Raw genomic sequence first — 11,575 nt, 5'->3', positions numbered from 1 at the left:
ACTTCACCATGGCTCAAGGGCAGTCCAAAAGGCCAGTCTAACCTCAACACAGACGGCTTCTACTCTCCTGTCTTTGTGTCTGACTGCGTCCAGCAAACTAAGCAACCTCCCTTTCCCACAGCGAGCTTCCCACCTGCCGGCAGGATGACTGACAGCGATAGATAAACAGAGAGACGGACTTGGAGTGCACGACAAGACCCAGGAATGTGGTCCACTTGTGCCACAGTCCACCTCTCCCCACCCTGCGGTCGGCTGTGACACCCACTGCTTGGCCGCTGACGGCAGGTGCTATTTACAGGCTGAGATATTATTACCAGTGGAAATACCAACCCAGACAGAGCAACAGGACAAAACACAGGGGGGTTTCTTACACTGTTGCAACAGCTGGGTGCAATATCAGAGTCTGTGTCTGTGCCACAGAGGGAGACTGGAGGACAACAAAAGCCAAAAACATTTTCTAGTTGTGAGCAGTTCATGTTATCGTATTGAGGCCGTTTAACTAACGAAAAACTTACCTGGCAGAACAGGTAGAACGTTAATTGTCCGCTGCAGGAGAGATAGTTCAGAAAGTGCCCTTTATAAATGGACAGGCTAAATCTTTCATTCCAAGAAAAATGCCCAAGGCCACTGGCTGATGGACTCTTGAGTTTGTGTGTGTGTGTGCAAGTGTGTTTTTCCGAAAGCGAAAATCCAAGAGTGAAAAAAGCGATATCAGTACAGTACGAGTCAAAAGTTCGGACACACAATCCTATTAGGAACAAACTGTTGACTGGTACTGTAACGTTAAAGTATATGAGTCATTGAATTGTGTGACAGCGTTTAAAACAATTTTCATTGCAGTTGGCCGGTCCTATCGGATCAAGTCGCATCGACACAAAGAGTGATCCCCAGGCCAGGGGCCATTTCGGCTGCTGCCGAGTACGAGGAAAGACTGCACGAACTGTAAGATGACTTTAAAGAACCAGCGAGCTGAAGAACGTGGAGGCAACTCTGCACAGTCCAAATCTGGAAACTAAAATAAAAACACTTACAACTTCAGTGTTGTATTTCATTCAGTTACTGGACTAAGACATTCGCTGACCTACTGACCGGCACATGCTACATATTGACACTGGCAGCTCTCTCTGCTCCCTGAAGCCTTGACCTCCCTTCAACATGCTGTGTGTTTTTAACCAGCCACAGTTTTTTCTTTCCTCAAAGTATTTCTTGTACCGTGTGCGGGCATGCTTTACCTTCCATGATAGAGATGTGCACGGCTCTTCGCCGGGTCCTGGGAACGCTGGTCAAACGAGGGCCGTGGGTGATGGATGGACAGCTCCTACTAGGCACCATGCCAGCTCTGGACAAACACACATACATGAATGCACACATGCAGACTAAGATATACAATTTAACTGACGTAAAAAATCTCACCTGTGGATTTCTGGGGGGTCTCTTTTAATTTTGGCACTTTGTTCCATGACCTCCTTTGCAACTTTTCCACTAATGAGAAAATACAAATGACAAGAGTATGAAATTCAAAAAGACAGCTCTCAAAATGTTGTCGGTATTTCTGCACCGTCCATCTGTGAGGTGCTGTGTGTATTCGATACCTGTATCTAAAGCGGCTACCCTTGAAGAAGAGATTACTACTGGACACGGTGCGAACTTGACTCGACTTCTCCAATCTGCGATAAAATTAGGCAAAAAAAAAAACAAACAAAATAACTAAATCATAAAATGAAAGGAAATTATGTCTGTCTCAAAGTCAATGTTTGTAGGTGAAAGACTCACTTGTAGAAGGCCTGATTTTCCACCCCACACTTCCACAGATGCTTACAGGCCTCAGGTGTAGGTGCAAAGTAAGTCAGTATGATTTTCCGATCCTGTAACAAGTCCAGTAGCAGTTCATATGTACATTACAAGGACTTTAAGCTCTCAGATTTACTGAGCTCTGTTCAACAGCGCTGTATTAAAATATCATGTACGGACTCTTACTTCGTGCTCTTTAGTCTTTTGGATGCCAAAACACAGAGCTAACACACGTTATGGATGGATTATTCTAGCTTTCCTCTGACGGTGTTTCCATGCATAAAACAGGGCCAAACTAATTTAACTTCCTGAGCTCCACAGGCCAGAATAGGCAGCGTTTTAATAATGCATGCGCATACCTCCTTCTGATTTGCATATATATGGAATGTCTTCGCTTCAAACTTGAGTTTGGTCACCTCCTCCCTGAGATAGAGAGACAGAACGAAGAGCGGAGAGACAGAGAGGGAAAGAATGATGAGAAAATAACAAAGGCAAATAGAGAGAAAGATGGAGAAAGCAAAACAGATAAAGAATCAGAGCAAGAGAGAATGGCAGGGGGAAGAGGGAAGAGAAATGGACAAAGGTGCTAAAATATTAATTGTGGCTGGAGGGAAATTAATAAGTAGCACAGCCTTTCCTTTCTGTGTCTGAAAGTCTAGACACATAACTCCAAATTACAGTGCAGAGTGAAATGTAAGGGGTTAAAAAAGAGGTTGTAGGTAAACTGTTTCTGTTAAGTACATACCACAGGTGGTTTGGTTCCAATCATTGTCTCAGTACGCTGATGACAATCTCATTTAAAACACATACTGGTGTGAGTCTTATTTCCTTTTGGCTCTTGAATATTACAGCTCTAAATCATTTACATTCATTTTGTCAAGACAAATTCATTGCATTGATAACGTTTAAACTGTTAGGATGATTTTTGAGACAAATTAAGATTTGTATGTGAACATCGTGTCTATTTTTATTCCTTCACGAGGCAGCAAATAAGAAATTTAATCGCCTTGACATTTTCCATAATGACTGATTGGGTGTATTGTGTTTTCTCTTTCCTTCTGAACAACATGCATAAAACATGCCCCTGTTTGTGGAAATACGCACACTGTGCAGTGACAGAAAGTTCACGTTGTGCTTCATATAGTTTTGGAATGTAACTTTCCTTTGTACACAGCTACAGATGGTTGGAAACATGCAGACATGCTGCGATATTTCATTTGAACATCCGCGGCCTTACTCACCATTTGAGGAAATGGACCCTCCTGTTTCCTTGCAACACAGTGAATCCAAAAGGAGTGAAAGCCAGAAAAGCCGGGTTGCCGGACACATCCTGAAAGACACACAAAGGCCTGTTACTCAAGTCCCAATCAACTGTTGTGTTTTGGAAATTTTCTGGCTCGTAAAGGAGGACAACATGAGAAATGTTTTGGAAAGAGCACCTTGCATGGATGAGGGTCCACTCCATACGTTTCCAGCATCTGAGCCTTCTGGAGAAAGTTGAGCTCTGATGTTTCTGGGCTCTGACCTCTGGGAGATAAAAAGCAAACAAACAAACAAAGAAATAAATCCAAAAACTGGCTTTGATACGTCACCTTTTAGAGGTGTTAGAGGCCTCTCTGATTTTATTCGTCTCCGGTCAAAGACTAAAGGACTAAGTCATTACAGCAGTTGTCCAGAGGTTGGGTACTGACCAAAAGAAATAAAGGATTAAAATATCCCATCTTACTGGGACTGCTTTATGAGTACGACTGGACTTAGCCAAACCTGGCTCACAGCCTGGCACCAAACTTTTCACCTCCGCCAGCATCGATTTCTTTTCCCCAACATTTTTCAGCTACAACTTTTTCCTGGGCTGCAATTCAACAGACAAAATTACTGTAAAACAAGACGGTAGAAAAGAGCAATAGAGGGCAGTGCAGGATCAAATCTATAAAAAGCCTCCACCTGGGTTGTCTAAGAGCGTGTATGTGTGTGCGTGTGTGTTTGTATGAGACAGAGATAAAGAGACGACAATTAAAAAATAAAGAGAGTCCTCTGATAGTGAGGATTTAGCTCGGCGCAGATTGTCTGCCACCTTCCACCTTCAGGTGAAGAAGGCGAAGAAACATTTACTGAACCTGACGGAGCCCCACACATTTGTATCAGTCCCCAGGTGTAAAGGGAACACAGTGGCAAGAACGGCCCGAAATCGCTTCCATCCAGGAGACAAATAATCCAAATGTGGTCCGCATTTGGTAAACACCACCAATCTGAGAAACAAGCAGCCACATAGCGCTGCACCTGGAGATCACACCACTTACACATGGAGACCTCTCTCTCTTTGAAAGTGCAAAAACATGTACCCACGGGATGAGCAAAGTCTCCGGCATGATGACCTTACTGATGGAGAGGAAAGAGTGGGGACTGTGGCAGCCTGCACATCTCCACCTCAGATCGGTGCAGCACCACGCTCGTCATGTGTGGGAACGCAAATCCAACGCTCGGGAGAAGGGAGGGAGGTCATCACCAAGTGCTGCCTTATGCACCTCATCACCTTCATAAACCAAATGTCTTTTGTTGTACTTTTCACTATTTAAGCCATTTTCTTCTTCCACTATTTTCTCACTTTCTTTGCGTATTTGTGTCTTTACGTCTCATTGTTGCCTTGTTGTGTGAATGATGTATGTGTGCGAGGAAACGGATTGTTGAATTTCTATCTATCTATCTATCTATCTGTCACTACCACCGTCACTCCTGAACCTTTACTGCACCAGCATCCCAACAGCACATGTACCACCCCTCCCACCCCCACATGATTGGAAGTACTCTACAAGAAGGCAAACCTGCAAAGGATTCACAAAGAAAGAGTATGAAACAATCAAACTGAGGGATCGGTCCATCCACCTTCCCTCCTCACTGCTTTTGCAGGCCGGTTCCTGCTCACTTGGTTCAGACTATTAGTCGCTGCCGCTGACCCTGCCTCAGGGAATAAGACCTCCTAAAAACTGAGGGCAAACTACTGCAATCTTTTATGAGACCCGTGGTGTGAAATGTCTTGCCACTGATGTTACTGGCAAGTTGTTGGGAGCATCTTGTTGGTTGAATACTGTGGAGGATATTTCAGACAGATGCATCCACTCCGGCCATATTTAACAGAGCTTGTCTGTCCTTTGAGGAATACACACGCACCGAATCCACAGAAGGAGGAGCTATAATTTAGATGTGCTTCCATGAAGCTGTGGTAGTGATGGGCGACACGGGGACACGGACACATGTCATCTTACATCAGTTCAGTCTTGTGGATCTCAGCAATCCGCCGCTCCAGCTTCTCTGAGTGCTTGGGGAAAAACTGGAACTTGGAGCTGTAGCCCTCTGGGTGTTTCCCGGGGTCGTAGTCACCGATTTCAGCTGGTAAACGACAAGAGAGGAGATAAAATAGAGGCTGTTGAGGAGCCAATTAGGTTGAATTTATAATCCACTTCCTTTTAATGAGGCAAAACAATTAAGGACCACTCTTACACACGACAACATGACTGAAATCAGTGAAACGCACTTCAGACACAAACTGTAGTCTTACTTGGCTTTTCACTTCAAGCCCATAGTCCAGAAAGACCGAGAAATCAATGTTTTGAACACGCTTTATGCAATAAAGGCACACGTCCATGCAGAGTGGACCAAAGCCAGCTCTGGGGAGTCTCACCTTTCACTTCAACAACAGTGCTAGAAGTTTTACTGTTTATACTTTCTGTCCTTTAAAGAAAATTACGCATATTCAGAAATGTCTATGGAGCAAAAACTTCTCTTGAAAAAGCCCCTTGTCTCTATGAATAAGTTATTGACTTGGCATGTCTGGATCCTCAGAACGATCTGCCAACGGACTCTGCATCCATGCACCAGATGCAGCAGCCCACTTTACTGACCACTGACATCCGATTACAGTTGGTGGAGGAAAATCAGTTCGGCTGATTGTCTGCTGGGGATTATAATTATTGCCCTGCTATGTACTGCTCAGGCAGCCGTCAAGGCTGGAAAGCGGAGCTCAAATCCCCACAGTTCATATGCACAGCAGACATTATGGCGTAATACGTTCTGACAACTTGTCAGTGTCTCAAACATCCCTCTTTAAATCAGAAACACCTGACAAAGAGAAGCCAGACAAAAACAGAAGATTCAGGCAGCAACTAATTTATTCCCCTTTTCTTTTTTTTTTTTGGTTGCTAACAAATCTAACTATATACTGTTGTTCTTTCTTCCTTTTCCTCTCGATAACTTAGCAATTAAAATATATCCCTATACTCAAGCAGTACAGAGTTTTCTTCCTAATTACCTAATGGTATAAATAAATATGATAAATGATATTGTGTAGGCATAAAATGGAGGCCAATATCAGTCAGTGTCCTGCAGTATATTGATGTTCTGTCTAGCGGGCAGGGTCAGTTAGATACACCCAACAACATTTAGATTGAGTGGCTTGCTGAGCGGCAGATGGCTGGCAGCGGAGCTAGTTGGCAAGTTGTGTGGCAGGTGAACTGCTCCTTGATGCATGTCACCCGTCGGCCCGCTGATGAGCCAAACTGAGCGAGAAAAACCAAAGAACGCCTGTACGAAAGTGTCGGAAATTCTCAAAAGGCGAATATACTGATGACTTAATATTTTTTTGACATGAATAACTGCGGTAAATAGATAGATAGCTTGTTTTGGGTTTGAAGAATTTTAAATGCAAGATAAAATCATAAAATCTGAATCTAGAGGTCCCCATTTAACAAAAGTGATGCACAAGTCATCATAAGTCTCGGTTTGCGCGCACCCAGGTGATGATGAAGGTGATGATTCCCAAATGAGGAGCGCCAAATATTCAGGGAGAAGGCAGTCAACATTTAAAAGAGCCAATTTCCCATCAAAGCAGTTTTGAGGAATAACTTTCAAATAGCGGAATAGTACCAGTGAGTGGGAACAGTTCATCTGGTCAACGTAGAAATGTGTCAGAACACTTCTGCTTCGTTGAGACCTGCTGCAAAATAAAGGAAGAACAGCCCAGATGACGTCTTTGCAGAAAATTTTCTGTTCTTGGATGGACACTCTGTTGTACCTTGTAATATGTAGGCAGCCAGGAGAGCAGCATCGGATGTCTTGCACAGGAGCCGCCCGTGGTAGAGATCCCTCTTAACCTGCAGGAAGACGAGATATCTGTGGAGTGGAACACAAATACACTAATTTGGGTCTTTATTTAGATAAGATGAATATAGTGATACTTCTATTTTTGGCAACACACAGTGGATGTTGACTTCAAGCTGCTTGTTTCTTGGTTACAAGATTTGAAACACGAAAATGTCAGCTGTGCTGAAGTTGTCCCTCAGCACAGATAACAGGTATATCTTTAACCATGCTGGCCATGTTACTTTACCAAGATAGCACATAAAAACGAGTTTTTCAAAATCAGCAGGAAGTCTCTGGAAGGTGATTTTGTTATTTTCCTGCCTTCTTGGGATGCTGCAGCTATTACAGAGAAGCTGGAGATGCTCAGCACAGTGAAATAACTGGCAGCAACTCCAGTTAGTCTGGGGTCATTTCACATCCCATTTCTAATCAATTTGTGATTCTAATTTTGAAAATAATAAATGAATGTGTGATCGGTAATTCAAAGTTATCTTTTGGATCATTAGACGCCGGGACATGTCGGCTGCCTCAAGGAAGAACACAACCCTGAAACATAATCATTCTGAGAGCTGACAGTGATTTGAAATATGGCTGATTTGTGCTTAATTCTGCTGGGAGAAACTCCATCCTCTGGTCTTGTCCGAAATATCCAGAGATCACTCGTATGCCAGATTTCCCGCCCAGCGTTCATTTCATACACCTGTGCTTCTGCTTGTCTCTGAGCAGCAAAGCAATAAATAGTATAGCACCAAGCATGGCCATGAAAAGTATTGAAGGAGAGCCACTGTGTATATTACATCGGTGAACGCACATTTTTATCACCCGAAGATACCTGGTGTTTGAGAAGTTAAGTTAAATGTAAGTGACATTAAGAGCATTTCATGGTTAATTAGCCAAATGTTCCTTAAAACGACTGCGTGCCACCTGTGTCAAATTTCCTCTGCCAAATAAACCAAAAGGCAACACAAGAATCCAAGTGAGACGTTGGTACCTTTCATCTTTTAGCTCATCTGCCACACATTTGTGCGTCTGTGAAAACACCCAGTCAGAGCAGATGGTGGAGGATGGAGGAGCTCTCCCTTGCCGGGGCTCTGCTCCACCAAGACGAGCTGGATTGCGAATAAAAGATTTCATTGCGTGGCAACCAGTCGGGGGACACGATTAAGAGGGATCTGCGCACTCACTAGCTCTCGCTGGCTCGCTCCTCACAGCAGTTTGTTCAGCTGTTGAAGATACCGCACACAAAGTAGCTGCAGCGACAAGCATCATGACACTGAACTAATGAAACTGGCAAGAATGAAATCCCCCTGCACGCAGGCCCGCTGTACAGGCATCTGCATGCTGTATTGAAATTGAACCTGTGACCTTTTATCTATCAGACTTTATATCTCAAATAGTGTATTTCAGAAGAGTTTCGTTCACTCAGTAATAATACTTTGAAATTCTCCTTGAAAATACGTCTGAAAAGAACTAAACTATAAGAAGAAAATGATTAATAAGGACGGACTAAAAAAATTTCTACTGCGCTGTTATTTGTCTTTCAATTAGCTAAAAGCCAGCTGCCGAGGCATAAAATACTGACAGTAAAATATAAAGATCCTTTTGATTTGATTTAATGACACGGGAAAGCTAATAGAAGATGACAGACGTGGGAGACATCCCCATTGGTTCAATAAAAGTGTCCATGCACTGTGGATTTTATTTTATATTTTCCAAAGCTTTTCTCTACGCCAGCACTTTTTAGAGTATAAATACACTTCCCTGAAAATTGAGCTGCGTGATCGAATTGTTTCAAGTTGGGTATAAGACATTGGTCAGAAAGATTTGAATTAAATGATCTGGTTTCATTGTCAAACCGAAATCACTGTTTTTAAAAATGCCACTTAAAACTCAAACTGGCTGACTTTATACACCGAAGTGAACAAAAATGATAGATAGATAGATAGATACTTTATTTATCCCAGACTGGGAAATTGCAGTGTGTGGGTCTGTCTGTGGGTATTTTTGTGTCTTTTTGTTCCGCTTGGGTCCAAAAAAACAGCAACAACAACAAAAAACAGAAAAATGACAATCCAGTTTCCCTTCCACACCACCTGGCTGTGATTTTTTCTTTTTTCTTTTTTCCAGTCTCTCCATGCGTCTTGCTGAAATGGCCCGGACACGAAGGACGACTGTCAAGTGAGTCGTGCTGAGTTCAATTCTTCTCCTACCGCTAATAACTACATAACTTCTGTTTTTTTGCCAGCAGTGTGTTCACAAATAAACCAACAGGTAGCTGCAAAAAAAAAAAAAAACCCAAAGCAACAAAACAACACAATATCACAGTGATTTATCCAGATGTTGTGGTTGTCTACAGAGAGGTTTTCTTTTTTAGAAAGTGTGATATTATGAAAACTATGTGTGTGTCTGGCACTGCTGCCATTTTCACCATATCTGCACCATTTAAAAGGTACAATCTGCACCATGACATCATTTCCCCTCCTCTTGCTTTTGAAGATTCAGCGGCCCATACGTCATTATAGCAGAGCCGTTTCGGACTTGCAAATTTATCTCAAAATCCTCAAAAATGATCCTCCAATCGTCTCTCAAATCTTCGCTTTATCCTTTGGCAGTCAATAAAAACTTCACAATTCTTTCCAAGTCTGTGAAGTAGATTGTGCACGTAAATGCATCATGACAGATAACTCTGTGCATCGTGACATCGAGTGCTTACCTCCTTTAGCCCAACGGCTGCAGTCATAGTGGCCTTTTTGATACGCACGGCTAACTACGCCTTCATTAAACTCTACTGCCTTTTATGGTTTGCCTGTAATTTACTGCAGGATTGCTTTAACACAGCTGGAGGGGCAACTAGATGTCATGACCGGGACATTCTCTGAACTCCACCCTCCCCACCTGTCGCCCACTTAGCGAGCTGAAAATGTTACCTGGTGATTTCTTCCCTCAGGGCAGCAGGGTCGGGCGGGTAAAACTTCACACGTAAACACATCGTGAACGGAGGCTGGGCTGTGGAGGTGAGGAAACATTTTTCACATTTCGCACACGTTTTCTCATATACTAAATGTTCTTGATGTGATTTTTGTGATTGCTTTCTTTTACTTTTTTTTGCATTACATGTTGGGCCAGTTCTCTTCTGGACATCTTAGAAGCGGATTCAGCCTAAAGAAACGCAACACACTAATCAGGCCTGTTAAATAAATTACTTACATTTCATTTGTTTGGCAATTGACTTTGTAAACTCCAACCAGTGCTGAAAGAGAAAGAAAGAGAAGTGAAGGGCTGCACTCAGGGCACTGAATCTATAGCTGCTTAACTGTCAGTCTGGACTCTGATTGCTCAGCAGCTGAGCTTGATGCCTTGAAATCTATAGCCGGAGGGCACAGTAGAATTACTCCCATCTCCTTGCCTTTCTGTTTATTTAAATTCCCTCCGACGACACGCAGAGAGGAGATGAAAGGAAGCTGTTTGGAAGATAATCAGGGGAGCACTGTTTTCTGTCAGACCGCTAAACATCACGAGTGGAAACCGGCTCCAATCAGTGCGATGATGACATGCTGAGTATAGTGGCTACTGCACCACCCAATGATGTAGCAGAGCCATTGTTATCGTCATTTTCCCTGCATTCACATTTTCTTAAAAAAACGTCTCTCTGCTGGCTGATGTCAGAGAGTAGTATTCACAGCTACTCAGTTCAAGCTCTGCAATTTCACCATTTTTGTCATTGATAATCTGATCATTTAAAGAGGCTGCCCTCTCACCGGCTTTCATAATTGATCTACGGACTTACAGAACCTGCCTGTGCTGAATGTAATAGGAAAAAAAAAAAAGACGTTTATACCTAACATCCTTTAATGAAGTATATGTCATTGATTTACCTCACAATACTCTCCACCTGCAGATGTACAGACTGTGGATCCAGCCATGAATGCTTCCTTTGTAGAAATATCATTTTCCCAGAAGTGCCATTAACCTTTTAAGATTTGATTTTGAAAAGTGTTATCATCCTCTATATTCACATCTTAGACAAAACACAGCACTGTAAGAGAAAACCATTTAGTTTATGTCAAGTCATTTTGTCTCCCGTCTTCTGAGGGACTAATTTGTCCTCTGAAGGTGAATGGAAAAAAACCTGAGAGCTTATGTTTTATGTATTGGAATAAAGTTTGGTTGGATTTATTATTAAGAAAAAAAAACAACAACATACCCTCTGCTTGTCTGGGTCAACATATCTGATGCCAAAGTAGTCTTTCTCCAGCAAGTTGAGATGGTGGCAAATGAGGTCAAACAGGTACTGTCCCTTGGCATCGCGCTGAAAGACAAATAATAAAGAGAAAATTCCTAAAATGTATTTCATATTAATAAAAACAAACAACTTAATTTCACAGGGCCCTGATCCTCCCACCCTTCTAAAATCTGCATATTCACAGATACACAGTTAATGAACGCTCAGCTCCAAAGTCTTCACTCTTCCCAGAACAACATCAGGCGCTGTAAAGACAATATATTGTGTCATCTCTTCCATTCTCATCAGGATGGCCAATATTTATTTCTTTATTTATTCATTTTTGGCAGCTTCCGAGAAGTTAAAATGGCCAGCAGAAAATGTTTTAATATTTCACTGTCCTCAAGGGAGATATATGAGGGCTAT

At 42.5% G+C, this 11,575-nt stretch overlaps 1 protein-coding gene across 2 annotated transcripts in view; it reads right to left on the bottom strand.

Moving 5' to 3' along the window:
• Nucleotides 1–11,575, bottom strand: part of LOC115041128 (FERM domain-containing protein 5-like) — a 52,032-nt gene that overhangs the window by 2,010 nt on the left and 38,447 nt on the right. The window contains exons 2-13 of one of the 2 annotated variants that reach the window (XM_029498440.1): nt 11,132–11,236; nt 10,135–10,177; nt 9,855–9,933; nt 6,860–6,957; nt 5,055–5,178; nt 3,231–3,318; nt 3,033–3,121; nt 2,151–2,214; nt 1,774–1,865; nt 1,593–1,667; nt 1,414–1,482; nt 1,233–1,339 (exon numbers count right to left, since the gene is read on the bottom strand). In XM_029498440.1, coding sequence (XP_029354300.1) covers nt 1,233–1,339; nt 1,414–1,482; nt 1,593–1,667; nt 1,774–1,865; nt 2,151–2,214; nt 3,033–3,121; nt 3,231–3,318; nt 5,055–5,178; nt 6,860–6,957; nt 9,855–9,933; nt 10,135–10,177; nt 11,132–11,236 — 1,033 coding nt within the window. The remainder of the gene's footprint in view (nt 1–1,232; nt 1,340–1,413; nt 1,483–1,592; nt 1,668–1,773; nt 1,866–2,150; nt 2,215–3,032; nt 3,122–3,230; nt 3,319–5,054; nt 5,179–6,859; nt 6,958–9,854; nt 9,934–10,134; nt 10,178–11,131; nt 11,237–11,575) is intronic. The other variant, XM_029498441.1, reaches the window with a different exon arrangement.

The sequence above is a fragment of the Echeneis naucrates genome, chromosome 3, assembly GCF_900963305.1.
Source record: "Echeneis naucrates chromosome 3, fEcheNa1.1, whole genome shotgun sequence".
Lineage (NCBI taxonomy): Eukaryota > Metazoa > Chordata > Actinopteri > Carangiformes > Echeneidae > Echeneis > Echeneis naucrates.
This window is presented reverse-complemented; position numbering and strand designations above follow the sequence as displayed.